At 60.0% G+C, this 26,655-nt stretch overlaps 3 protein-coding genes across 4 annotated transcripts; 2 read left to right on the forward strand and 1 right to left on the reverse strand.

Moving 5' to 3' along the window:
• Positions 1 to 1,152: 1,152 nt before the first annotated feature.
• On the forward strand, positions 1,153 to 3,841 carry FIZ1 (FLT3 interacting zinc finger 1). The gene is made up of 2 exons (XM_073322056.1): positions 1,153 to 1,290; positions 2,076 to 3,841. Exon 2 carries the CDS (start codon positions 2,100 to 2,102, stop codon positions 3,516 to 3,518), a length of 1,419 nt encoding a protein of 472 aa, XP_073178157.1. The 5' UTR covers positions 1,153 to 1,290; positions 2,076 to 2,099; the 3' UTR covers positions 3,519 to 3,841.
• Positions 3,842 to 13,771: 9,930 nt separating this feature from the next.
• ZNF579 (zinc finger protein 579) lies at positions 13,772 to 18,724 on the forward strand. The gene is given in 3 exon segments (XM_073322064.2): positions 13,772 to 13,809; positions 17,288 to 18,444; positions 18,446 to 18,724. Coding segments are annotated over 2 exon segments (1,332 nt in total). The 5' UTR covers positions 13,772 to 13,809; positions 17,288 to 17,298; the 3' UTR covers positions 18,632 to 18,724.
• A 1,466-nt stretch (positions 18,725 to 20,190) lies between these two features.
• On the reverse strand, positions 20,191 to 26,438 carry LOC140902235 (sulfotransferase 2B1). 2 transcript variants are annotated; one of them, XM_078850196.1, is made up of 7 exons: positions 24,011 to 26,438; positions 23,505 to 23,647; positions 23,096 to 23,304; positions 22,495 to 22,621; positions 22,322 to 22,416; positions 21,200 to 21,390; positions 20,191 to 20,860 (listed from the first exon to the last, which is right to left on the reverse strand). In XM_078850196.1, the coding sequence occupies exons 1-7, from the start codon at positions 24,052 to 24,054 to the stop codon at positions 20,689 to 20,691; spliced, it is 981 nt and encodes a 326-aa protein (XP_078706322.1). In that variant the 5' UTR covers positions 24,055 to 26,438; the 3' UTR covers positions 20,191 to 20,688. The 2 variants fall into 2 exon arrangements, with proteins under 2 accessions (XP_078706322.1, XP_073178216.2); XM_073322115.2 differs by having other exon boundaries at positions 20,742 to 20,860; positions 21,210 to 21,390; positions 24,011 to 26,435.
• Between the last annotated feature and the right edge of the window lie 217 nt (positions 26,439 to 26,655).

Below are 26,655 nucleotides of genomic sequence, written 5' to 3' on the forward strand. Positions count from 1 at the left end.
AGGGTCTGGAGCTCCCCATGGTGGCCTGGGCTCCATAAGCGGCTCTTACCACTGCCCGGCTCTGGCTTCCAGCCTGGCCAGGGGGCGGGGCCACAGAGGGGGTGGGATTCCTGCATGTGTCCCACTTTTGCATTTTGAAAAGTTTACCCCAGGTGGCCCCTGTCGGGCAGTAACACCCATTGTTTCATGTTCTTTGTGTATATAAAATCTCCCCACTGTATTTTCCACTACATGCAACCGATGACGTGAGCTGTAGCTGTAAATTTGTTAGTCTCTAAGGTGCCACAAGTACTCCTTTTCTTTTTGCACAGAACTTAGTGGCTTGCCTGTGCACGGACGGGGACCCACCCCTCCCCGAACACCCCAGCCCCTCGCCAGATAAACGAGATGAGAATACAATGTCTGTGCCTGTCTTCTTCATACGATGGGGGGAAGGGGGCTGTTGGCTCAGGGGGTGGGGAATGGGGATCAGGGCCTTTCCCCTCTAGGGGATGCAGGCTCCCATCCAGCCCCAGGGCAGGGACTGGCTGGCTCAGGGGGGCGGAGACGGGGGCATGGGGCCTCGCCCCTCTTTGCCCACAGTCAAGATGGCTTCTCTCTGTCTGCCCCTTCTGTGGTCCACCAGAGGGAGCCTCTTGGAATGTTTTACTTCCCTGCCAGCAGTAAAGATATTGCCTCCCCTCTGCCCCCTTTTGCCCACAGTAAAGATGGTTCCTTGCCCTCCATGACGCCCCGTTGCCCACACGCAAGATGGCACCTCTCTGATTACGCCTCTCCCTGCCCACAGTCAATATGGCGCCTCTCTGACTGTGTTCCCTTCCCTGCCCACAGTCAGTATGGCTCTTCTCTGACTACACCTCTCCCTGCCCACAATCAAGATAGCGCCTCTCTGACTACAACCGTCCCTGCCCCTAGTCAAGATGGCGCCTCTCTGACTGTGTTCCTCTTCTTGCCCACAGACAAGATGGCGCCTCTCTGACTGTGTTCTCCTACCTGCCCACAGTCAAGATGGCGTCTGTCCCAGTACCCACCCCTTTGCCCACAGCCAAGATGGGGGTAGGGGGCTGGGCCTCGGCAGGAAGTGGAGATATCGGGGGGGGGAGCGAAGGGCCCATTGGGTCCGTCTGTGTCCAATCAGGGAGCTGGGGGCGGGCATTGGGGGAACGGGACGAGGAGGGGCACAGCCTACCACCCCCCCCATCTTCCCGTGGGGCCGGCAGCCGCGACCCCCCCGCCCGGGGCGGAAGTGACGAGCCCTGGCTGCCAAAATGTCGGCGCCCAGAGGGAGCTGTAAGTACTGGGGGGGCGGGAACCCCCGCGGGGGGCGCCCCCCCCACCGAGGACTGGGGGAGCCCAAAGGACCAGGAGTGGGGCTGGAGGGAGGGAAACCCCCGCCTCTGGCAGGGCTGTGGGGTCTCGTGGCTCCCAGCCCCCTGCTCTAACCACTCGCCCCCACTCCCCTGCCAGAGCTGGGGAGAGAACCCAGGAGTCCTGCCCTGCCCCCTGCTCTAACCACTCGCCCCCACTCCCCTGCCAGAGCTGGGGAGAGAACCCAGGAGTCCTGCCCTGCCCCGTGCTCTAACCACTCGCCCCCACTCCCCTGCCAGAGCTGGGGAGAGAACCCAGGAGTCCTGGCTCCCAGTCCCTCTGCTCTAACCCCTCGCCCCCACTCCCCTGCCAGAGCTGGGGAGAGAACCCAGGAGTCCTGCCCTGCCCCCGGCAGTCACAGGAGGTTTCCACTGGCTGGTGGCCCGAGCGGTTATAAATAGAGCGGCAGAGCCAGGGCTTTGGAATTAATCTGCTTCCTCCGCTCAGGGCGCTGAGAACCGGGCAACAGGGATCAGGAGTTTAACGAGGCCGGCGGGTGTATAACGGCCTGCGGGTAATTACCAGTCGCTTGAGCCAGGCTGTCCCCACCCTTGGGCCGGATGGGAGCCGGCGCCCCCTAGAGGGGACAAGCCCCGTGCCCCATTCCCTGCTCCCTTGAGCCAGCCAGTCCTCACTCTGGGGCTGGATCAGGGCCAGCGCCCCCTAGAGGGAGTATCACTGACTCGGCTCCTGTTTGCGATTCCCAGAGGCGTCTGTGGGACCCAGCGGTGATGGAGTGCTTTGGCACTGATCTGCCTGAGGGACTGGGCACCGGCTGGGCAGAGGAGCCCGGAGAGCTCCCTGGCCGGGCGCCTGGCACCATTGAGCGCATGGTGCCATGCTCGGACCCAGAGGACGGCCCCGACGGGCCAGCGCCAACCCCTCTGACAGACAATGGGGCGGGCGCCCGGGTGCCCTTCCACTGCTCCGAGTGCGACAAGAGCTTCCGGTACCGCTCGGACCTGCGGCGCCACTTTGCCCGGCACACGGAGCTCAAACCCTTCCAGTGCCCGCACTGCAGCAAGAGCTTCAAGCATTCCTTCAACCTGGTCAACCACATCCGCAGCCACACCGGCGAACGCCCCTACCGCTGCACCGTCTGTCCCAAGGGCTTCCGCGACTCCACCGGCCTGCTCCACCACCAGGTGGTGCACACGGGCGAGAAACCCTACTGCTGCCACGTCTGCGAGCTCCGCTTCTCCTCCCGCAGCAGTCTGGGCCGCCACCTCAAGCGCCAGCACCGTCCGTCCCCCGGAGGGGGCGCCCCCGAGCCGCCCGGCACCACCCGCTGCCTGGAGCGCCTGTGCGGCCAGGGGCGGGCGGCCCCCTATGGCTGCGGGGCCTGTGGGCGTCGCTTCCGGCTGGCGCCCGAGCTGGGGAAGCACTGGCTGGCCCACACCGACATCAAGCCCTTCAAGTGCCCCGACTGCGAGCGGGACTTTAATGCCCCCTCCCTGCTGGAGCGCCACAAACTCACCCATGCCAAGGACCGGCCACTGCTCCTGCCATGCCAAGGCTGCGCGGGCAAGGGGGTCCCGGGGCAGCAGGAGCCGCAGGGGCTGGGCTGCCCGGCCTGCAAGCCCCAGGACACCCGCCCTCTGGACAGCCTGTACCAGTGCGAGTGTGGCACCTTCTTTGCCAACGCTGGCGCCCTGGCCGCCCACCTGGCGGCCCACACGGGCGAGGCCTCCTTCGCCTGCGGCATCTGTGGCATGAGCTTTGGGGCCCTGCCGCCCCTGGAGGCCCACCAGCTGAGCCACGCCATGCTGCTGCCCCCGGAGGGCGCCCCCCAGCCGGTGGCGGCGGGGCCTGTGCCACCAACAGGCGGGGAGCTGGAGCGCCACCTACTGCCGCGGCTGGAGCTACGGGCTTTCCCCGCCCGGCCCGGCAAGAAGCTCTACAAGTGCACGGAGTGCGAGAAGTTCTTCCGCAGCCCGCGGGACCTGGACCGGCACGTGCTGGTGCACACGGGCGAGAAACCCTACCAGTGCACCGAGTGTGGCAAGTTCTTCCGGCACGAGTGCTACCTGAAACGGCACCGGCTGCTCCACAGCGGGGAGCGCCCCTTCCAGTGCAGCGTCTGCCACAAGGGTTTCATCACCTTCAGCAACCTCTCCCGCCACCTCAAACTGCACCGCGGTATTGACTAGCCGAGTGGGACCCCTGGCAGCCCCAGCCGGCCTGCGCGTCCTGCCTCCCACCTCTGGCTCTCCCTGTTGGCTTGGCCACGGGCCGGCATGTTCTGCTCGTGTGCCCTCTTGGTGCTGGGCTCTGCACACCGGTTTGTTTTTGTAGGATCTCTGGCATGTGTTGGTTTGTTATTTAGGGTCACTCATGAGCGCTGGGCTGCACAGATCGGTCTGTTATTGCAGGGTCTCTCAGCACATGCCAGTTTGTTTTTGTAGGGTCTAATTACAAATGGCAATCTATTGCTGTAGACAGGTTTCAGAGTAGCAGCCATGATAGTCTGTATTCGCAAAAAGAAAAGGAGTACTTGTGGCACCTTAGAGACTAACAAATTTATTTGAGCATAAGCTTTCGTGAGCTACAGCTCACTTCATCGGATGCATTCAGTGGAAAATACAGTGGGGAGATTTATATCCATAGAGAACATGAAACAATGGGTGTTACCATACACACTGTAACAAGAGTGATCACTTAAAGTGAGCTATTACCGCGGGGAGAGGGGAACCTTTTGTAGTGATAATCAAGGTGGGCCATTTCCAGCAGTTGACAAGAATGTCTGAGGAACAGTGGGGGGTGGAGGGGGGGAATAAACATGGGGAAATAGTTTACTTTGTGTAATGACCCATCCACCACCAGTCTCTATTCAAGACTAAGTTAATTGTATCCAGTTTGCAAACATGGGGAAGTAAACTGTTTCCCCATGAAGAAAAGGAGGACTTGTGGCACCTTAGAGACTAACCAATTTATTTGAGCATAAGCTTTCGTGAGCTACAGCTCACTTCATCGGATGCATACCGTGGAAACTGCAGCAGACTTTATATACACACAGAGATCATGAAACAATACCTCCTCCCACCTTCATGGTCTCTGTGTATATAATGTCTTCTACAGTTTCCACAGTATGCATCCGATGAAGTGAGCTGTAGCTCACGGAAGCTTATGCTCAAATAAATTGGTTAAACTCTAAGGTGACACAAGTACTCCTTTTCTTTTTGTGAATACGGACTAACACGGCTGTTACTCTGAAACCTGTTTCCCCATGTTTATTCCCCCCTTCCACCCCTCACTGTTCCTCAGAAGTTCTTGTCAACTGCTGGAAATGGCCCACCTTGATCATCACTACAAAAAGTTCCCCCCCCTCCTGCTGGTAATAGCTCATCTTAAGTGATCACTCTCATTACAGTTTTCAGAGTAACAGCCGTGTTAGTCTGTATTCGCAAAAAGAAAAGGAGTACTTGTCGCACCTTAGAGACTAACCAATTTATTTGAGCATAAGCTTTCGTGAGCTACAGCTCACTTCATCGGATGCATACTGTGGAAAATACAGAAGATGTTTGTTTTTATACACACAAATCATGAAAAAATGGGTGTTTATCATTACAAAAGGTTTTCTATCCCTCCACCCCACTCTCCTGCTGGTAATAGCTTATGTAAAGTGATCACTCTCCTTACAATGTGTATGATAATCAAGGTGGGCCATTTCCAGCACAAATCCAGGTTTTCTCCCCCCCAACCCCTCCCCAAACAAACCCGCTCTCCTGTTGGTAATAGCTTATCTAAAGTGATCACTCTCCTTACAATGTGTATGATAATCAAGGTGGGCCATTTCCAGCACAAATCCAGGGTTTAACAAGAATGTCTGGGGGGGGGAGGAAGGGGGGTTAGGAAAACAAGGGTAAATAGGTTACCTTGCATAATGACTTAGCCACTCCCAGTCTCTATTCAAGCCTAAGTTAATTGTATCCAATTTGCAAATGAATTCCAATTCAGCAGTCTCCGGCTGGAGTCTGGATTTGAAGTTTTTCTGTTGTAATATCGCAACTTTCATGTCTGTAATCGTGTATGGTAACACCCATTGTTTCATGTTCTCTATGGATATAAATCTCCGCACTGTATTTTCCACTGAATGCATCCGATGAAGTGAGCTGTAGCTCACGAAAGCTTATGCTCAGATAAATTTGTTAGTCTCTAAGGTGCCACAAGTCATTAGTTGTCCCCCGTAATTATTTGGTTTCCCAGGTCCTGTGGATCTCCCCCTTAGGCTGGGGGGGGATCCTTTAGCAGCACTTCCTGGATCCCAATAAGGCCACAAGTCCTCCTTTTCTTATTGCTGTAGAGTTACTCATGAGCGCAAGCCAGTTTGTTATTGCAGGATCACTCATTAGTGCTGGGTTGTACACGCTGGTTTGTTATTGTAGGGTCTCACTACATATGCTGGCTCATCATTGTCCAGTCCCTCGTAAGCTTGGCACTGCACAGAGAATTGCTGTTAGAGGGCGCTGGGACTGTGCGGGCCAGTCTGTTATTGCGGGGTCTTTTGAAAGTGCTCAGCCAGCTGTGCGCCATAGGCTAGTTATCAGGGGGTTGGCTTCAGCCCTGCCCTTGCCTCCAAGGGACAGAAGACCCAGCCGTCACTTAGACTGAATATACCCAGGGATTCTGCACTGAGACTACTGACTCCCCTGGCCTGCACTGCCTGGCATCCTCACTAGGGGTCTCTGGGCCCAGAGGGACCCTGGCACTGCCCCAGCCTGCGCTGCCCGGCATCCCCCCTAGGGGTCTCTGTACATCCAGGGCCATAGTGTCTCCTGGACACTATCCCTTCCTGCATTGCTCTGCTCAGTGGTTTTGTCCTGTGTGCCCCCATCTTTCCCCTGTGACCCCCTGTCAGGGACCATCTCTCATCAGTTCACACCAGCTGGGGGTCTGGCCCCATGGACTCAGTGGAGCTATGGCCATTGACCCCAGCTGAAAGTCTGGCTCCATTGACTCAATGGAGCTATGGCCCACTGACACCAGCTGGGGGTCTGGCCCCATTGACTCAATGGAGCTACGTCCAATTTATTCCAGTTTATGAATCTATCGTCTAGGGAGAGCAGAATATTGGGGAATTTTAGGGCTGTGGCTGAAGGCTGCCCCAGAGACTAGGCTGGGCCTTTACAATACAGACTCAGACCCAGTTGGACCAGAAGGAACCTCCAGATTCTTCCCTGCACCGCAGTCCGTGCGACGCTGACCCAGGCAGCCTGAGCTGCCACGCTGCCATCCAGCCTGTGTGGAGGCATCAGCTTGGATCCCACCTCTAATCCCAAATCCTGAGTGATGGCCAAGATCCCTTCACATGCATGCACATCCTGGTCCGCGCTGGCGACTGGAGAACCAGCAAGCCTGTGAGCTTGGCTCTAGCCCTGCTCGTCTCTGCTAAGCCTTGAGCGCGGATGCACTAGTAATTGAAATGGAACCAGAAACCACTGCAGGATGTGGGGGTGTCACTCGGGCACCCCTCCCCCAACCTTCCACATGCCCTCTCACCCAGCTACATCCTCGAAAAGATGCTTCTCTCCCATTGCACGCTGGTGTGTTATTGTAGGGTCTCTCGGTTGTGTGCTCCAGACCCTTCGGTTGTGGTAGGGTCTCTAAGAAATTCGCAAGGTCATGCTTGTTGTTATAGATTGTCTCAGGAGTGCTGGGGCTGCACACACTGCTTTGTTATTGTTGGGGCTCTCAAAAACACATGGTTGCCCACGCTGGTTTGCAGGTGTGAGATCTCTGCTGGACACTAGGCTGCAGCCACTAGGGCTTGTTATTGTAGGGTCTCCTCAACACTGGGCCACACACATCAGCTTGTTATTGTGGGGTCTCCCAGGAATGGAGATCTGTGGACGCTTTCGTCAGCTGCAGAAGGAACACGGCGCTGGTTTTGAGGGGAGGGGAGACAGACGCTGGAGCCAGAGGTGGGAAGAGAGTGAATCTCAGATTTTGGATTGACTGGGCCTCCCCGTGGCTGAACAGGGAATCCCTGCATGTGATATCCTGCTGTGGCGCCAACTCTAGTTCCCAAGAGCCAGATCCCCGTTTTAAAGAATCTTTTTTTGGTTTAAAATAGTTTAGTGTTGTTTTATTTTCTCCCTTTGTTTGTAAAAATTCCCCCGGACTTCCCCGCTGAGAAGCTCGACGCTGAAAAACCAGGAAATAAAAAAACCTCTTTCCCCCTCCTGACCAAGTCGTGGCTTTTATTTCTTCCGGACGCCAAAACCTGGATGGGAGGGTGTGGGGGACACGTACAGGCCCCGAGATTGGGCAGGACTCCCTGGGGCGTCTGCTCCTTGTTCTTCGGGTCAGCAAATCCAGTCAGCTCACCCCTTGTCAGATCACACCCTTCAGAAACTGATCAAAACCCATCTTCAAGCCAGAGAGGCTGTTTGCCCCCTGCTTCTCCCATGGGAAGGCTGCTCCAGAACCTCACTCAGTTCCTGGTTAAAAACTGCCTTTGAAATTTACCCACAGCCCATTTGCTTTGAGCCTACTCTGTCCTGCAGCTTCGCATGCTCTTCTCCCTGCCCGGTGGTGACATCTGGCAGTTTAGGCTAAACACGCCGAGCTCTTTCAGTCTCTGCTGCTAAGATCAGCTCTCCTGTCGCCCGATCAGCGTGTGGGTTTTCCGAACAAACTTCAGTTGGAACAGCAGCTCCTCAGCTGAAATCGCAGCAGTTAGATACAACATTTGATATACGGTTGTTTTTTACCCTTGATTATGATCTAGTTGTGAGTCCACCAGCCATCTTGCTGGTTAGCTTACCGAAAAGAAGATCGAGTGGTGATTTGGTTACGGTTACTTTCTGAGAGGAAAAAATACCTGTGTAACGGGGTGGTGTGTGCCCTTTAAAGGGATCTGGGGCTCAGCCAATCCCTGTTCCATGGCATGGCTGAAGAAATTCTGATTCCTTACCCCTTTTGGACCTGAGCTGCTGGTCAAAGTTCAGGGCATAGGGCACATTCCTGTGGAAGCAGAAATTGATGGAGTTTGCTGCCATCTTGTTTATTTACAAAGTCCTGCTTCTCTGAACCCAGGGAGGACCACGAACAAGAGTGGTTTCTAAGCGTGCTCTCTAGCTTTTCCCACATCCTGCACCGTGCTCAAGGGCAGCTGCTTGGCTGTCTCGCTTTTCCGCCTCCAAAGCCTCTCTGTTGTCAGGGTCCGTGGCCACGTCTACGCTACAGGCTTTGGCCAACGCTCCCGGTCCAGCAGTGTACAGCCAATGATTGCATACTGCTCGGGCGCTCGGCTGCTGGCGTCAGTGCTGAGGGTATGCACCAGGAGCCCAAGCCTGGTGCAATGCACCCGTGGAGAGGTGGCACGGGGGTGCCGCACGCTGCCATCTGTCTCAGTGTCTCTTGGGAACACTTTGCAGCGGGATTGACCTGCCCAGAGATCTCAACTTTCTCTGTCTCACAGTAACAATATAGGCAAGGGTCTAGGACGAGGGGGAAAGGAAGCAGTGTCAAAAGGAGGCCGGGGGCGGGGCTCCTGATCTCAGCCCAGAAAACCCCAAAGACACCCCATTAGGAGGGCTAGAACTGAGGGGCTAAAGAAGAGTGTTGAGCTCTGTAAAAGACCCAGTAAATGAGGATCTTTTTGTCAGTTCTCAAGCCAGGGAGGAAATTATTGCAAGAACCAGAGAGAGCTGGGGGCGTGTTTTGGGGAAGAACACATAAGTTATTGGTCTCAAAAGCCAACTGGGTGATATTTAATGCTTTGTGCTATACAGGAGGTGTGACAGATGGTCCCTTCTAGCTTTAAACTATGAATCTCTTATCTGCCTTCATCTGTCTATACATATTCCTATTCTGCGTTTGGAAAGAAGCTGGATGACAAATTCACATGTGACAGTGCTAGGGAAATGTTTGCTATTCCCTCAGTAACTAGGATGTTAAATGACAACTAGTAAAGTCAACCCATTTGCAATTAGCAGGCCCAGACAACTTGCACCCAAGAGTGTGCAAAGAATTGGCCAAGGTGCTCTCTGAACCATTAACAAACCTGCGGAAGTCCCTGAGGACTGGAAACAAGCAAATGTTGTGCCAATATTTGAAATGGAGTGAATGGAATGAACCAGGTACTTGTAGGCTGGTTAGCTTGATATTGATCCTGGGCAAAATCATGGGGAGGCCAATATGGGACATGGTCAGCAGAGAGACGCTAAGAGCCTAGCTCGTGTAGAGCACTTTCCAATCAGCAGATCTCAAAGCGCTTAACCAAGGAGGTCAGCATTATCATCTCCATTTTACAGATGGGGAAACTGAGGCAGAGTGAGGGGGATCGTGACCTGGCCAAGGTCACCCAGCCAGCCAGTGGCAGAGCCGAGATCTGCTGAGTCCCAATCCAGCGTCTCGTCCGCTAGGCCACGCTGCCTGTCCCAATTGACGTCAGCCACAGTGGGTTTAGGGAAGTCGTGAATCCAGTTCCCCGAGAAGCAGTAGCGCTGTCTACATGGGGGTTGACATGTCCCAGCCACAAGTGTTAAACGAGGTTTGGTAGCCAGAGCCCTCAGCCCTGGCCAACACCCCATTCAAAATCCTTTTACCCTTTGATTGAAAGCACCAGGAACGAAGGAGAGACAGATTGAAATGTCAAGCGTTAAACGAGGCTTCCATCTGCACAACCTCCTTCGTTCCTTGTGGCCAGACAGAGCCTGGAGAAGGAGAAGCTGCCTCGTCTGACCGTGGTAACGGCCTTTTGCAAGGAAAGAGAAGTGAGCTCAGCTGGGCTTGCTAAAGTCCAACCCTGTTTCATCCCAGGCGGGGTTGGGGGTTCAACTAGAACTGGTGGAGGTGTCAGCTGGATTTCTCTCTCTCTGGCCTAGTTCAGTCGGGACAGCTCTCAGAATCAAGACGAAGAAGGTCTGGGGTCCCAGGAGTCTGGGGGGTTGAGTGGGGTCAGCCATAATGGTGAAGCTTGCTCCAGTTGTCAATTTTTCTTCCCCATCCCCAATTTCTTTCTATAAGGACCCCAAATGGGAGTGATGGCTGGAACAGCCCATCCCCATAGTATTTTGTCCACCGGTTAGGCCTTGTTCCTGACACACCACTGATTTCTCATCCCACACTTCTGTTTGCCAAGCATGATGTTAACACAGTCCCTGAGTTATAGCAGGTGGCCTTTTGGTTTGAACTAATTCTGTCTTTCCCTTCCCTTTCCTACCTTTCCCCATCTGCCTTTGTTAGTAGAGGTTATTGTGGCATCTAGTGAACCGTCACAGACTTTTCACAACTGAGCTCTCAATGAGGGGAAATCTGTAGGCCCAGGTATTCCAAAATAATACAGGTTTGGTTGGTACAGTAGCAGTGCGGACGTAATACACTTAGGCAGCTGTCTGATTTAATACTATCTGCCGCGCTGCTTAACAACCAGTGAGCGCTGTCTGAAATCAACACCAAATGGGTTAAAAACTGGTTAACTGATAGATCTCAAAGAAGACGAGCTCTGAGAGCTCGAACGCTCGTCTCTCTCGCCAACAGAAGTTGGTCCAATGCAAGATCTGAACTCACCCACCTTCTCTCGTCAATATCCTGGGACCCAGCCAGCTTGAACAACACTGCGAATGCTGCCCGGGTTGGACAGGGTTCAGAAATGAGCTTCAACAAGGATTGAAGGTCTGGGAAACCTGCCTTCGAAAGAATGACTTACAGAGCACAATCTATTTAAATTCAAAGGTACTAAGGACCGAGGGACTGGTCCGACTGCTGGTAGAATGAGCCTGGGTGGAATTTGATTTTTATTTTTTTATAATTTTGGTGGAAAGCATCACTGTCTATTTTGAAGCCATTTTTATTTTATTTTTACTGATTTCTACATGTTCACAGTTGCAGGAACTTATGGGGGCGGGTCAGGCTCTAATTACTTAATGCCAGACGACGTTGAGAGTCATCACGTTAAAACTTTAGAACCGTTAAAACACAAATGGTCAACTGCACCTGTGAAAATGTACAAACCAAACAGCCTTAAATCAAGCCGTGTATTTAGGGCCCTACCAAATTCACAGCCATGAAACACGCGTCACGGACCATGCAATCTGGTCTCTGTCCTGTGAAATCTGGTCTTTTGTGTGCTTTTACCCTGTACTGTACAGATTTCATGGGGGAAACCAGTGTTTCTCAAATTGGGGGTTCTGACCCACGTGGGAGTTGCAGGGGGGTCACAAGGTTATTGTAGGGGGTCGCAGGATTGCCACCCTTACTTCTGTGCTGCCTTCAGAGCTGGGCAGCTGGAGAGCAGCGGCTGGTGGCCGGAGAGCAGAGTTGTTGGCTGGGTACCCAGCTCTGAGGCGCCCCCTGCCAGTAGCGGCGCAGAAGTAGGGGTGGTGATACCCCCCATAACTTTTGACCTCCCCCCCCTCCTTTTTGGGTCTGGACCCCCGCAGTTCCAACACCTTGACATTTCAGATTTAAAGAGCTGTAATCATGAAATTTACGATTTTTGAAATCCTATGACCCTGACTTTGGCCAAAGTGGACGGTGAATTTGGCGGAGCCCAACGGATTTTGCCTCCTTTGCTTGGCTGTACAGTTTGATCATTATGGATGAAAGCTTTTGTCAGCGGTTTGTGCGTGGGCGGTGACATTGACCTTTAGCGGGATGGCATTTACCCAAATACTTCCAAGCCAAGGTCTGACGCCGGCTGGGAGACGGCCTCGAATGACCTCCAGCTAGTTTCTCCATGAGGCGATGGGATCACAGGCTCCGTGGGGAAGAGATTTCTGGGTGTAGGTGGCTTTCACTGAGCAGCAAAAGATAGAGTGGCTGGGTGGCGAAGGGAGATACATTCAGGCTAGAAATAAGGTGCAGAATATTAACAGGGCGGAGACTGAATCACTGAACCAACTGAGCTCGGGACTGGGTGGCTTCATTGTCAATAAGATCAGGAAGCTGTTAGTAACTGAAACGTTTCTAGGGCTTAATTCACAGGGACAGATTTTGCAGTTGGATTTAAATTCCCCAGGCTGCTTTGGAAACCAGCTACTGTTCATTAGGTGGTTTGTAGTGGCGCATAGAGGATCAAGCTGAGATTGGGAGCCCGTCGCACCAGGCGCTGCCCAGACACAAAATCACCGAGCCCAAGGGCCCTTTTTCAACACAAGGTCTTCAAGCCCCCCCCTTTCGTATTTCTCTTGCTAGTTACCAGACCTCCACTCCCCTCCCAGAGCTGGGGACAGACCCAGGCGTCCTGGCTCCCAGCCCCCCCTGCTCTACCCACTAGCCCCCACTCCCCTCCCAGAGCTGGGGACAGACCCAGGCGTCCTGGCTCCCAGCCCCCCTGCTCTACCCACTAGCCCCCACTCCCCTCCCAGAGCTGGGGACAGACCCAGGCGTCCTGGCTCCCAGCCCCCCTGCTCTACCCACTAGCCCCCACTCCCCTCCCAGAGCTGGGGATAGACCCAGGCGTCCTGGCTCCCAGCCCCCCTGCTCTACCCACTAGCCCCCACTCCCCTCCCAGAGCTGGGGACAGACCCAGGCGTCCTGGCTCCCAGCCCCCCCTGCTCTACCCACTAGCCCCCACTCCCCTCCCAGAGCTGGGGACAGACCCAGGCGTCCTGGCTCCCAGCCCCCCTGCTCTACCCACTAGCCCCCACTCCCCTCCCAGAGCTGGGGATAGACCCAGGCGTCCTGGCTCCCAGCCCCCCTGCTCTACCCACTAGCCCCCACTCCCCTCCCAGAGCTGGGGACAGACCCAGGCGTCCTGGCTCCCAGCCCCCCTGCTCTACCCACTAGCCCCCACTCCCCTCCCAGAGCTGGGGATAGACCCAGGCGTCCTGGCTCCCAGCCCCCCTGCTCTACCCACTAGCCCCCACTCCCCTCCCAGAGCTGGGGACAGACCCAGGCGTCCTGGCTCCCAGCCCCCCTGCTCTACCCACTAGCCCCCACTCCCCTCCCAGAGCTGGGGACAGACCCAGGCGTCCTGGCTCCCAGCCCCCCTGCTCTACCCACTAGCCCCCACTCCCCTCCCAGAGCTGGGGATAGACCCAGGCGTCCTGGCTCCCAGCCCCCCTGCTCTACCCACTAGCCCCCACTCCCCTCCCAGAGCTGGGGACAGACCCAGGCGTCCTGGCTCCCAGCCCCCCTGCTCTACCCACTAGCCCCCACTCCCCTCCCAGAGCTGGGGACAGACCCAGGCGTCCTGGCTCCCAGCCCCCCTGCTCTACCCACTAGCCCCCACTCCCCTCCCAGAGCTGGGGACAGACCCAGGCGTCCTGGCTCCCAGCCCCCCTGCTCTACCCACTAGCCCCCACTCCCCTCCCAGAGCTGGGGATAGACCCAGGCGTCCTGGTCTCTGCCTGCTGGCTCTGCATTGGCACTAGAGTGTGCGAGCACCAGTGTGCGTTTCTGGGGGGGACGAGATTGGCTGCGACACAGACACTCATCGCCCCCCTGCGCCCGCCCCCCCCCCCCGCACGGAGCCTGCAGCTGGCAGCAGAGGTAACACCCGGGCGAGCCCTAGCGGGGTGGGGCCCTGGCCCGGGGATGCTGCATGGGGGGGACGATGCAGGCGAGCAGTGCTGCATGCGGGGGAGGGACTGGAAGTGCAGCCCCCCCCTCCCCGCATGGGAGGGGCAGCCGGTTTGCAGAGAGCTTGGGGTGGGGGGCGGGTTAACCCTTAGAGAGGTGGGTAGAGAGTGAGCCGGGTACTAGTGACACTGACGGGGCGGGGCTGGGGGCCAGTCTGCCCCCCCATTCCCGATCCAGGGCGGCGCTAGGGGGCGCTGGGCTGCCGGGCGGGGGCAGGGGCACAGCTGGGCGGGGAGGTAAGCGAGGGCACTGTGCTGTGGGGAGCTGGGTGGGGGGGTCAGTAGGGGGTGCTGTGCTGTGGGGAGCTGGGCGGGGAGGTAAGCGAGGGCACTGTGCTGTGGGGGTCAGTGCAGGGGGTCAGTAGGGGGCGCTGGGCTGTGGGGAGCTGGGTGGGGGGGTCAGATGGGGGCGCTGGGCTGTGGGGAGCTGGGTGTGGGGGTCAGATGGGGGCACTGTGCTGCGGGGGGCAGTGCAGGGGGTCAGTGGGGGCACTGTGCCGTGGGGAGCTGGCTGGGGAGGTCAGTGGGGGCACTGTGCTGTGGGGGGCAGTGCAGGGGGTCAGATGGGGGCGCTGGGCTGTGGGGAGCTGGGTGGGGGGGTCAGATGGGGGCACCGTGCTGTGGGGGTCAGTGCAAGGGGTCAGTAGGGGGTGCTGGGCTGTGGGGAGCTGGGTGGGGGGGTCAGATGGGGGCACTGTGCTGTGGGGGTCAGTGCAGGGGGTCAGTAGGGGGCGCTGGGCTGTGGGGAGCTGGGTGGGGGGGTAGGTTGGGGGCGCTGCGCTGTGGGGAGCTGGGTGGGGGGGTCAGATGGGGGCACTGTGCTGTGGGAGTCAGTGCAGGGGGTCAGTAGGGGGTGCTGTGCTGTGGGGAGCTGGGCGGGGAGGTAAGCGAGGGCACTGTGCTGTGGGGGTCAGTGCAAGGGGTCAGTAGGGGGTGCTGGGCTGTGGGGAGCTGGGTGGGGGGGTCAGATGGGGGCACTGGGCTGTGGGGAGCTGGATGGGGGGGTCAGATGGGGGCACTGTGCTGCGGGGGGCAGTGCAGGGGGTCAGTGGGGGCACTGTGCTGTGGGGAGCTGGCTGAGGAGGTCAGTGGGGGCACTGTGCTGTGGGGGGCAGTGCAGGGGGTCAGATGGGGGCGCTGGGCTGTGGGGAGCTGGGTGGGGGGGTCAGATGGGGGCACCGTGCTGTGGGGGTCAGTGCAAGGGGTCAGTAGGGGGTGCTGGGCTGTGGGGAGCTGGGTGGGGGGGTCAGATGGGGGCACTGTGCTGTGGGGGTCAGTGCAGGGGGTCAGTAGGGGGCGCTGGGCTGTGGGGAGCTGGGTGGGGGGGTAGGTTGGGGGCGCTGCGCTGTGGGGAGCTGGGTGGGGGGGTCAGATGGGGGCACTGTGCTGTGGGAGTCAGTGCAGGGGGTCAGTAGGGGGTGCTGTGCTGTGGGGAGCTGGGCGGGGAGGTAAGCGAGGGCACTGTGCTGTGGGGGTCAGTGCAAGGGGTCAGTAGGGGGTGCTGGGCTGTGGGGAGCTGGGTGGGGGGGTCAGATGGGGGCACTGGGCTGTGGGGAGCTGGATGGGGGGGTCAGATGGGGGCACTGTGCTGCGGGGGGGCAGTGCAGGGGGTCAGTGGGGGCACTGTGCTGTGGGGAGCTGGCTGGGGAGGTCAGTGGGGGCACTGTGCTGTGGGGAGCTGGCTGGGGGGGTCAGGTGGGGAGCTGGTTGGGGGGGTCAGTAGGGGGCGCTAGGCTGCGGGGGGCAGTGCAGGGGGTCAGCGGGGGCGCTGTGCTGTGGGGAGCTGGGCGGGGAGGTCAGCGGGGGCGCTGTGTGTGGGGGCAGTGCAGGGGGTCAGTAGGGGGTGCTGTGCTGTGGGGGGCAGTGCAGGGGGTCAGTAGGGGGTGCTGGGCTGTGGGGAGCTGGATGGGGGGGTCAGATGGGGGCATTGTGCTGCGGGGGGCAGTGCAGAGGGTCAGTAGGGGGCGCTGGGCTGTGGGGAGCTGGGTGGGGGGGTAGGTTGGGGGCGCTGCGCTGTGGGGAGCTGGGTGGGGGGGTCAGATGGGGGCACTGTGCTGCGGAGGGCAGTGCAGGGGGTCAGCAGGGGCGCTGTGCTGTGGGGAGCTGGCTGGGGAGGTCAGTGGGGATGCTGTGCTGTGGGGGGCAGTGCAGGGGGTCAGATGGGGGTACTGTGCTGTGGGAGTCAGTGCAGGGGGTCAGTAGGGGGCGCTGGGCTGTGGGGAGCTGGATGGGGGGGGTCAGATGGGGGGGTCAGATAGGGGCACTGTGCTGCGGGGGGCAGTGCAGGGGGTCAGTAGGGGGCGCTAGGCTGTGGGGAGCTGGGGGGGGGTAGGTTGGGGGCGCTGCGCTGTGGGGAGCTGGGTGGGGGGGTCAGATGGGGGCACTGTGCTGCGGAGGGCAGTGCAGGGGGTCAGCGGGGGCGCTGTGCTGTGGGGAGCTGGCTGGGGAGGTCAGTGGGGATGCTGTGCTGTGGGGGGCAGTGCAGGGGGTCAGATGGGGGCACTGTGCTGTGGGAGTCAGTGCAGGGGGTCAGTAGGGGGTGCTGGGCTGTGGGGAGCTGGATGGGGTGGTCAGATGGGGGCACTGTGCTGCGGGGGGCAGTGCAGGGGGTCAGTAGGGGGCGCTGGGCTGCGGAGGGTGATTCGGGGGTCACCGGGGGCACCGTGCTGCGGGGTCAGTGCAAGGGGTCAGTAGGGGGTGCTGGGCTGTGGGGAGCTGGGCGGGGAGGTAAGCGAGGGCACTGTGCTGTGGGGTCAGTGCAGGGGGTCAGTAGGGGGCGCTGGGCTGTGGGGAGCTGGGTGGGGGGTAGGTTGGGGGCGCTGCGCTGTGGGGAGCTGGTGGGGGGGTCAGATGGGGGCACTGTGCTGCGGAGGGCAGTGCAGGGGGTCAGTGGGGGCACTGTGCTGTGGGGAGCTGGCTGGGGAGGTCAGTGGGGGCGCTGTGCTGTGGGGGCAGTGCAAGGGGTCAGATGGGGGCGCTATGCTGCGGGGGGCAGTGCAGGGGGTCAGTAGGGGGCGCTGGGCTGTGGGGAGCTGGGTGTCAGATGGGGGGCGCTATGCTGCGGGGGGCAGTGCAGGGGGTCAGTAGGGGGCGCTGGGCTGTGGGGAGCTGGGTGGGGGGGTCAGATGGGGGTGCTGGGCTGTGGGGAGCTGGGGGGGGTCAGATGGGGGCACCGTGCAAGGGGTCAGTAGGGGGTGCTGGGCTGTGGGGTGCTGGGCGGGGAGGTAAGCGAGGGCGCTGTGCTGTGGGGGTCAGTGCAGGGGGTCAGTAGGGGGCGCTCCCTGGCGTCAGTTCCAGCCCCGATGCCCCAGCAGTGCCAGGTTGGGGGACATTTCCCATCATTACCGCTCCCTGCCTGACCCACCCCCCATGTTTTCCTTCCCATCCAGGGCTCCCCACAATGGAGACTGAGCTGCCCGAGTCCTCTCCCTCCCCTGACTCCCCCCAGGAGGAGCCGCCCGGCAGGCCCCCACGCCGGCTGCCCCACCAGTGCGGCTCTTGCCAGCGCCGCTTCGCCCAGGCCCACGGCCTCCGGCAGCACCGGTGCCGTCCCCGCGACCCGCCCGCCCAGAGCCCGGCCGGCGGCGAATCCCACCGGTGCCGCTCTGGTGCCAAGCATGGGCACCGGTGCCGGGTGTGCGGGAAGCAGTTCAAATTCCCCTACTACCTGGCGCGGCACGGCCTGACCCACGGCGGGCAGAGGCCGTTCCAGTGCCCGGTGTGCCGCAAGGCCTTCCGCCGCCCGGCCCACTTGGCCCGCCATCAGCGCACCCACGCCCGCCAGCGCCTCCCGGAGCCGGCCCCGCGCCAGCAGGCCGGGCCCCCGGGCGAGGAAGCCGAGGAGAAGCAGGTGCTGCTGCAGGAGGACTGGACGTTGCTCTGCCTGGCCTGCCAGGAGGCCTTCGAGACCAAGGGCGAGCTGAAGGCGCACAAGTGCTTCAAGACCCGGGGCCAGGCCGGGCCAGGCGGCGCCCAGCGGCACCAGTGCAGCGAGTGCCACAAATTCTTCGCCCGGCCCTGGTCCCTGTCGCGCCACCGCCGGGTGCACACGGGCGAGAAGCCCTTTGCCTGCCCCGACTGCGGCATGGCCTTCCGCCTCTCCTCCTACCTCAAGCAGCACAGCCGGACCCACGGCTCCGGGGCGGGGCTGCCCTTCGCCTGCCCGCTCTGCCGCCAGCGCTTCCGCAAGGCGGGCGAGCTGGCCAGCCACCGGCGGGCGCACGGGGCAGCCGCCCCGGGGCCGGAGCAGCCCCCCAAGGGCACCGAGTGCAGCGTCTGCGGGAAAGCCTTCAAGAGCAAGTACGACCTGGCCACCCACTTCCTGATCCACACGGGCGAGCTGCCCTACCCCTGCGGCCAGTGTGGCAAACGCTTCCGGCGCCTCTCCCACCTCAAGCAGCACCAGGTCACCCACACGGGCGCCCGGCCCTTCCAGTGCGTGCTCTGCCAGAAGGAGTTCAAGCGGCTGGCCGACCTGGCCCGCCACCGGCAGGTCCACCAGGGGGACAAGCCCCACCAGTGCGGGGTCTGCCACAAGTTCTTCTCCCCGCGCCTACAGCCTCCTGCGGCACCAACGCGGGCACCGGCCCGAGCCCCTGGCCAGCACCCTCCCCGCGGCCTTCCTCAGCAGCTCCTGCTTCGACAGCCAGGACCACTCGGCCTTCTGCCCCCCGGAGGAGGAGGAGGAGGAGGAGGAAGGGGGCGCGGCCGGCGGCTCCGGGGAGGGCTCATGACACGCCAAGAGGCTGGATTTGGGGGGGTCAGAGAGGGGAATTCCTGGGGCCTGGTGGGGGGGACCCCTGGATCAGAGTTGCAGGGAAGGGGTCCAAGGCCCCCCACCAACCTCCTGAACCAGTCCTTGAAATATACACCTGGAGTTTGGGGGGGGTGCATGGAGATATATTGGGGGGCAGGGGGGGCAGAGGAGAGGGCGGGGGGGTCAAAGGGAACAGACCCTGTGAGAGGGTGAGACGAGGAGGAGGGGCAGTGGGGGGGGGGCTCGTGAATAGTGGCCCAGGGAAGGGTGAACTGAGGAGCAGTCCAGCCTGCACTGGAGATGGAAGGACAAAGTGGGGAATGGCACCCGGGCCCCTCCCTCTAGGGGGCACTGGCCCCAGGGCAGGGACACGCTGGCCTTGGGTAGGGGCGGGACAGGGCATGAGGCCCGTCCCCTCTAGGGTTAGATGCTGGGCTAGATGGGCCTATGGGTCCGATGGGGCGGGGGGGGGGGGAGGAATCACACCATGTTCTGGGATGAGGGAAAGGGGTACCCCTAGATGGGTCATGCCATGTTCTGGGATGGGGGGAGGGGGTGTCCCTAGATGGGTCATGCCATGTTCTGGGATGGGGGGAGGGGGTGTCCCTAGATGGGTCATGCCATGTTCTGGGATGGGGGGGAAGGGGTGTCCCTAGATGGGTCATGCCGTGTTCTGGAACAGGGGGAAGGGGTTTCCCTAGCTGGACCATGCCATTTTTTTTGGGGGGGGGGATGTCAGGATGTAGAACTGTGGGTCTAAGAGTCCCACCCGTCCCTGCCCCACTGCCTGACCCTGCTGTGATCCCTGAGGGATGGGAAATTGGTTCCCATTGAGACAGGGGGAGGGGTGCTCTGTATCTCAGCTCCCAGGGGTATTAGGGTGCCAGGACCCCCCAGCATGCAGCTGGCTTCCTGCAGGGACCCTGGGGTTCACACTGGACTCAGAGCTGCTGGGTTTTCTGCGGTCGGGACCCTCCGGGTCAGGGTGGTGCAGTCTGGGGTGGGGGGGAGGTGTCAGACAGGGGCACTGTATGGCCCCGGGGGGGTTGATGGCGGGGGGGATCAGTCACGCCCCCTGTGCACGGATGGAGACGTGCTAGGACTGGCTGTTGACAGTTCTGTCCAGCGACCCGCAACAATAAAAGTGATGGGGCCACAACTCGGGTTCTGCTTTCAGCTGCTGGAGTGGGGGGAGCGAAAGCCAGCCTGGGCATGGTGCCAGGTGCCGGGCAGAAGGAACAGGGCGTTTCTAGGCCTCACGCTGCAAAGAAAAGTCTGGAAATGTGACTGGAGGGGGACAGACCCTGCCTGAGTGTGCTGAGAGCCTGAGCCCATCGCCGAGAGAGGGCCGGACCTGCCCTGAGTGTGACCAAGCGAGGGGTCCTCAGATAACCAGTCCCGTGCCCCACCCCTGAGGGGCTGCAAGGCGTCCCTGTATACCCAGCCCCCGCTCCCCACCCAGAGGGCCCTGGCCCAACACTGGGTGAGGGATCCCCAGACAACCAACCTCCCTCCCCCCGAGTGGCCACATTAGGTACCCAGCAAGAAATGAGTTTTATTGTTCTGTGTTTACTACAGATCTCAGGTTAAGAGGAGGCCAGATCCTGGGGGACCCTTGACCCCCCCCCCCACACACACACACTGAACTAACCCCCCTCCCACTCCCTCTGCACCTTGTGGGGGCTGAATGGGGCAGGGATCCTGCCGGGGGCGGGGGGGAGCTCCATCCTCTCCCAACAGACCTCCCAGAGGGGCCACTAACATGGCCTCACAGGGTGCAGGGAGTGGGGTCTAGTGGTTAGCGCAACTACTGAGCTCCACCTGCCCCACGGGGAGCCACTGGGAACACAGAGTCCTGGGCCCATCCTATCCCTCCTGGACACCTGACCCCCAGCACCCAACATGCACCCCACTGCCCAAGGACACCCCTATCCCCGCCCTTGGGAGTCCTGTTTTCGATTATTAAACCTGAAGCCCAGGAGTCCTGGCTCCCAGCCCCGCTGCTCTAACCAGTGCACTGCACTCCCTCCTGTCTCAGCTGCCGCCCGGTGAGGGGCCTGAGCAGTTGGTAGAGGGTGGGGAGGGCTGGGGGCTCGGCTCGTCCCAGGGGAAGCTCAGATCAAGCCCCTGCATCTGCTCCCGGTAAATCCGGTCGAAATTCTCACTCTGGGCTGCGGTGAGCTGGTTCTTCAGTCCCCGGCAATCCCTGTGACAAAGAGAGAGCAGAGAGCATTATGGGAGTGGCCACCACATCACCCCCCCCAACTACCCCAGCCCTGGGCTCCCCCAGCTCTGCCGGTGCCCCTCACTCCCAACCCACAGCCCCCTACTAGGCCGGCCCTGGGCTCCCCCCAGCTCTGCCGGTGCCCCTCACTCCCAACCCACAGCCCCCTACTAGCCTGGACCTGGGCTCCCCCCAGATTTGCTGGTGCCCCTCAATCCCGACCCACAGCCCCGTCATTCGGAGCTGAGCCAGGGTCTACATCTCTTTTCATCCAGGACTCAGCTTATGGGACCTTGTTCGCCTCCCGTAGCCCCCCCCCACCCAGCCCCACCTTTCCGCAGGAACGAGCTCTGGGTCTGGTCCAGGAGGAACCCGGGGGCCAGGCTGAAGTTGCACATCTTGTTCTGCTTCATGGCCTGGAAGGAGGCGTTCTCCACCACCCCGTCCAGCGCCCGCGCCTCCAACGGCTTGCCCAGGAACTGGCAGATCCGCTCCACGCTGCCCCGCAGGTCCTGCGGGCAGGAGGGGAGGGGGTCAGTGTCAAGGCCTCCCTCAGGGGCGCACCAGGCTTGGGGAAACCGAGGCAGGAAGGCCTCGGGCCGCGCTGGAGAACCTCAGAACGGGGTGGATCTAACTCAGGGGGACTCTCCGACTGAGGGGACCTCCCCATCCTGCCTCGGGCCAGCCCCGGGGGAGACAGAAGCAGGGACGGGAGTCCCTGGCACGGTTCAGAGATGGGTCCCTGGAGTCCTGGCTGGGATGGAGGAGGCTGGAGATGGACTGGGGGACTCCTGGGGTCTCGGCTCGGCTCTGTCACTGAACCGCTGGGTGACCCTGGACAAGTCATGGGCCTTCTGCTGTGCCTCAGTTTACCCTCTCACTGTCTGTCGATTTACACTTGGAGCTCTCCGAGACAGTGCCTGGCACGATGGGGCCCCGATCTCGGTGACTCCATGTCTGGGTGGCGCAAGGAAGCAGGACCCCACGTGGCGCAGTGCCTGGGTTTGGTCCCTCACACTCTTGCGGGGGGCGGGGGTCCCGTGTCACTGCTGCATTTTGTGACCCTTCTGCCGGCACCAGCTCCTGTCACCTTGCATCCGGGGCTGGGGGCACCGTGGCTGAGCTAAGGCCGGACCTAGAGCCCCTGATTTCTGCTCCAGGGGGAGCTGACCCACAGGCCCCCCATGTCCATGGTTACAGGGTAGTGGGGAGGGGGGCAACAGCGCCCTCAGCTGGTGGGGTGGGGTAACTGCAGGAGGGGTAACAGTGAGCTCTAACTCCCCCTGCCTGGGCGAGCCCAGCCCCCAACCCTCTGCCCTCAGGGTTCCCCCCTCAGATCCTCTCCACCTGGAGCTACTCCAGCCCCAACCCCATGCCTCCCCCATCTTCCCTCCCCTCTGCTGGGATCCGCGCCTCCCCCCATCCCAGGGCCCCCTCCCCCACCTGCTGCAGCTCCTCGTAGGTGATCCAGAAGAAGTTCTCTTGGTCCCGCAGGCCCATCCAGCCCTTGACGTGGTCGAACCAGGAGCCGAAGGGCACTGAAAGTGCAAAGGAGGCGGTCATGGGGGGCATCTCGGGGGGGGGGGGAAGCCTCCCGCCCACCGCATGGCACTCACCGTCTCCCTCCAGGAACTGCTCCAGGAACTGGTCCAGCTGCCCCGGCTCCTTGTAGGGGCGGAAGATCTGGGCGAAGTGGTAGAGGGAGACAAAGACGTCCTTGGGGTTCCGCAATGTGTACAGCACCTGGGGGGGACACGGGGTGAGTGGGGGCGGGACTGGGCCCTTGGGTGCATGCTGGGGGAACGGCTGGGGCTGGGCCCCGGGGTACATGCTGCAGGAGGGGCTGAGGGACTGGGCCCCGGGGTGCATGCTGGGAAAGGAGCTGGGGGGCTTGGGTCCCTGGGGTGCATACTGGGGGAGGGGCTGGGCCGCAGGAGTGCATGCTGGACGAGAGGCTGCAGTGGAGGACTGGGCCCCTGGGGTACATGCTGCAGAAGGGGCTGGGGGACTGGGCCCCTGGGTGCATGCTGGGAAAGGGGCTGGGGGAGATCAGTGGGCTCAGGCTCTCTGCAAACTCTGGCAGAGTTGTATTTTGGGGGCTTTTCTCCACAACCAAAGGAGCTAGAAACTGAATTTTATTTTAACCCAGAGCCAAGGCTTTGCCTTACATCCCCCACCACCACCACCCCGCCCCGGCCCCAGAGCCAGCTCCTGCACCTTGGCCTTGGACTGGAAGAAGGACTTGGCGAAGAGCTGGACGGGCAGGTGGGAGCTGATGAGCCGGGGTGCCTGGTTGCTCCGTGCCTTCTGGAGGCCCAAGACAGTCTCATACCAGGGCCCCCGGTCCCAGTTAGGGACCGTGCGGCACCAGCTGGGGTCCCCATTGCTGTGGATGAGGCTCAGGATCTCCAGCATCCAGACGGTCCCTATGGCGACAGCCTGTGGTGAGCGTTGCTATGGACAACGGGGAACCACCCCCTTCCCCCCAGTGCTGTGCGGTCCTCAGAATCCCTAGCCCCCACCCAGAGCGAGGAGAGAACCCAGGAGTCCTGGCTCCCAGCCCCCTGCTCTAACCACTCGACCCCACTTCCAGAGCTCTAGCCCTGGCTCCAGGGCCCCACGGTACCTGATTTCTGGTAGGTGACGTTAAAGACGTCATCATCCTGGACTTGGAATTCGTTCTCCACCTCCCGCAGCCCCTGCTCCGAGTAGATCAGCCTGGGGAAGCTGATCCCCTTGTACTGGAAATATTCCTTGAACATCCTGGGGCTGGCAATGGGGGAGGCATGAGGGTCATTAGACAGGGCAGGAGCCCTCAGAGTTACCCCTCATCCCCTGCTCTCTGTGTGTGTTGCCCCCTGCTGGAGGGGCTGGGCCCTGCTCTGTGTGTGCATTTGAGTCATGCCCATGGCGTGCGTCACATGACACCCTCCCCCACAGTGGTGGCCAGGCCACCCAGCGATTCATGAGGCTGCTCCAGCCTCAGGCCACGAGCCGGGTTGACTCTCCTGTATAGGGATCCTGGCTCTGTTCCCCACGGCCGCCCGTCCCCCCGGGGCTGCCTGCACTGGCTACCGGACTGGAGCCAATGCTCAGCACCAGGCCCCGTGCCAGCGGATTCGGATCGCAAACCTGGCCTTCACTTTAACACTTTCTTGAGATTTGCCGATTTCCATGTTCACATCGGTGCAGAACTAGGATGGCGGAAGAGGGGAGGGGGAAATCAGACAATTAGTCACTAATTATCCAGTGAGGACAGACACCAGGAGTCCGAGAGTTAACGCTCGCTCCTCCTTAAAATCCGAACGGGCCCCAAGCGCCCGCAGGAAGAGACCCAGCGAAAGTCTGATTGTGCACGAGCAGCGGTTTCCTGACTCAGCCTCTCACTGAGTTTCCAGGGTTACGGCCATAGTCTGCGGATGGTTGAGAAATTGACCCTGAGCACTTCAAACCCGACTCCTTCCCGCCCTGCCTGGGATACCTGCGGATGGGCCCACACTGGGAGGGGTCTGAAAAATTGGCGAATGGGGCTGAAATCAGCAAGAAGGCCTTCGCAACAGACCAGCGCAGAGAACGGCGCTGGGAAGGGAAAATCAGTGGCCCAGTGAGGTGGAAATAGCTGGCTAGGCAGGGGTGCCGCAAAACAGCACACGGAGGGGTGTCTAGTGGATCACAAACTGGATCACTTGTGCCCTGTGCACAGGAGGGTCGAGTGTGAGCCACAGGAAGGCTTGCTTGTCCGGGTAGGGGGGAAGCTCCATTCTGGGGTGCTGCACTTTCAGAGAGATTTGGCCACATTTGGAAAGAGTCTAGAGGAGAGGAGCCAAATGAGTGGGAGGATTAGAAAACCCAGCCAAGGGGGAAAAGGCGGAAGAACCAGGCCTGGTCCAGCCAGAGAGGAGCTGGCTGAGGAGGGCCGATAGCGGCCTACAGAGGCGTACCAGGCTGGTCTAAGGAGGCTGGGGATCGATCGTTGAGTTGCTGGCGACGGAGATCCTGGTGAGCAATCAGGGGAAATGTTCGAATGGGGAGGAGAATTCAACTATGGACCCGGCTCCCCAGAACAGCTGTGGGCTCCCCATCCATGGGCATTTGTAAGACCACATCGGACAAACCCTTGCCAGGGACGATCTAGGTAGATTTGGTCCTGCCTCGGCACAGGGGGCTGGGCCGGACGCCCCCTCAAGGCCCCTTCCAGCCTCACGTGGCCGGGTATCGATGGCTTTTCAATTTGCAGCAGCCATAATCTAGGACATTCCCACGCCTCTCGCTGTGGTGCCCCGAGCTCTTCCTGTCTGCCGTCCCCAACGTGAAGACTGTCATGAATCGCTTGTTTCCTCCGCCTCGCCCAGGGGTGGAGTGGCTTGTTCTGGTAGGACTGATGTGGAACACGCAGGTCGCTCTGTGTCGATGGTGAAACTCGCCTGGAGGCGGGGAGGCTGGAAGGTTGGGGCTTGGGGTACCCAGCTCCGGATGAAGCCCTGTCCTGCCGATGTCTTGTCTTTAGTATAGATGTGGTGTCTTTAGTATAGAGCGTCCCACCTGGGCCTGGCATGCAGCTACAGATTCTTTTCGAGCCGCTCTGACCTGGCCAGGGAGACAAGAGCAAAGCGCTGAACTTGACCCACGGTTCTGTGTGAAGTCGAGGGGAGGAGGACGGCCTTAGTTGCTTGTCGGGGAGACGTACGAACCTCGGATGTGCAGGAGGTTTCCGATAGAGAAAGGTCACAAATCCACGGCTAAACATCACCGTAGCCACCTGGGATTAAAGGACGCTGGCCGTGTTTCCAGGCCAGGGGACTCTCTTGTGGGAAGCCGGGACCCTGCAGAAACCTGGGAGGACGTGGCGGATATACGGCTGAAGGTGAGCTCCCTGTGCGAGCCTGGGGCATGTCAACAGGGGAATCTTAAGATGGAGCAGAGGCTGTTTGACCTCTAGATTTGGTGCGACCACTGCTGGGAGCCTGTGTCTAGCTCTGGTGTGCGCCGTTCAGGAAGGACAGCGATCAATCAGAGAGGGGCCAGAGAAGAGCCAGGAGAATGGTTCAAGAGTGAGAAAACCCACCGAGAGTGAGCGACTCAGTCTATTTAGCTTGATGAGGAGGCTCGGGGTGACTTGATCCCAGTCTATCCATGGGGAACAGCGATTTCATAACGGGCTCTTCAGTCTAGTAAAAGAAGGTTAAACACCATCTGATGGCGGGAAGTCGAAGCAAGATGCATTCAGCCTGGAAACGAGGACTACATCTGGAACAGTCAGAGTAACAAACCAGGGGGACAATTCACCCATTTTTAAATGAAGATCGGCTGGTTTTGTAACAGATCTGCTCAGTTATTGCGGGGCTGTTCTCTGGCCAGTGCTAGACAGGAGGGCAGACTAGGGTCCCCTCTGGCTTTAGAATTGATGAACCTACACATGGGGCAAAACATGGATTTTTTTTTCTGTTTTAGAGTTTTTGGCAAATCAGACATTTTTGTTTCGGCCCAGTGGCAAGCGGGGTTTTAAATACACTTTTGCCTTTAAAAAGATCAAATAAAATGGGTGGAAGTTCCTAGCGGCAGAGCAGCATGAATCCCCTGCCCCTAAAAATCAAACCGTTGGACTTTTCGCAAATCGCTTTTTCCCCGACCCAAAAAAATGTGTCAAAATCGCCACAAGTTTGTGCAAGGTCTCGGTCACCCAATGCCTGGAGCCACCCCCAGCAAATGAAAACTTTCGTCTGGAAAGTTTTGCCCAGCTGCTGTTTCATGCCCAGGTCTGTGGCAAGGCTGGAATC

The sequence above is a fragment of the Lepidochelys kempii genome, chromosome 23 (assembly GCF_965140285.1).
Source record: "Lepidochelys kempii isolate rLepKem1 chromosome 23, rLepKem1.hap1, whole genome shotgun sequence".
Lineage (NCBI taxonomy): Eukaryota > Metazoa > Chordata > Testudines > Cheloniidae > Lepidochelys > Lepidochelys kempii.

What these genes read in the sequence shown, in the direction of transcription:
- FIZ1 (XM_073322056.1), top strand. Translation starts at nt 2,100, where the DNA reads ATGGAGTGCTTTGGCACTGATCTGCCTGAGGGACTGGGCACCGGCTGG.
- LOC140902235 (XM_078850196.1), bottom strand. Translation starts at nt 24,054, where the DNA reads ATGGAAATCGGCAAATCTCAAGAAAGTGTTAAAGTGAAGGCCAG. An exon ending in AGTGTTAAAGTGAAGGCCAG is followed by an intron (nt 23,648 to 24,010) that starts GTTTGCGATCCG and finishes CCCCATTGCCAG; the next exon opens with CCCCAGGATGTTCAAGGAAT. An exon ending in CTGCGGAAAGGTGGGGCTGG is followed by an intron (nt 20,861 to 21,199) that starts GTGGGGGGGGGC and finishes TCTTTGTCACAG; the next exon opens with GGATTGCCGGGGACTGAAGA.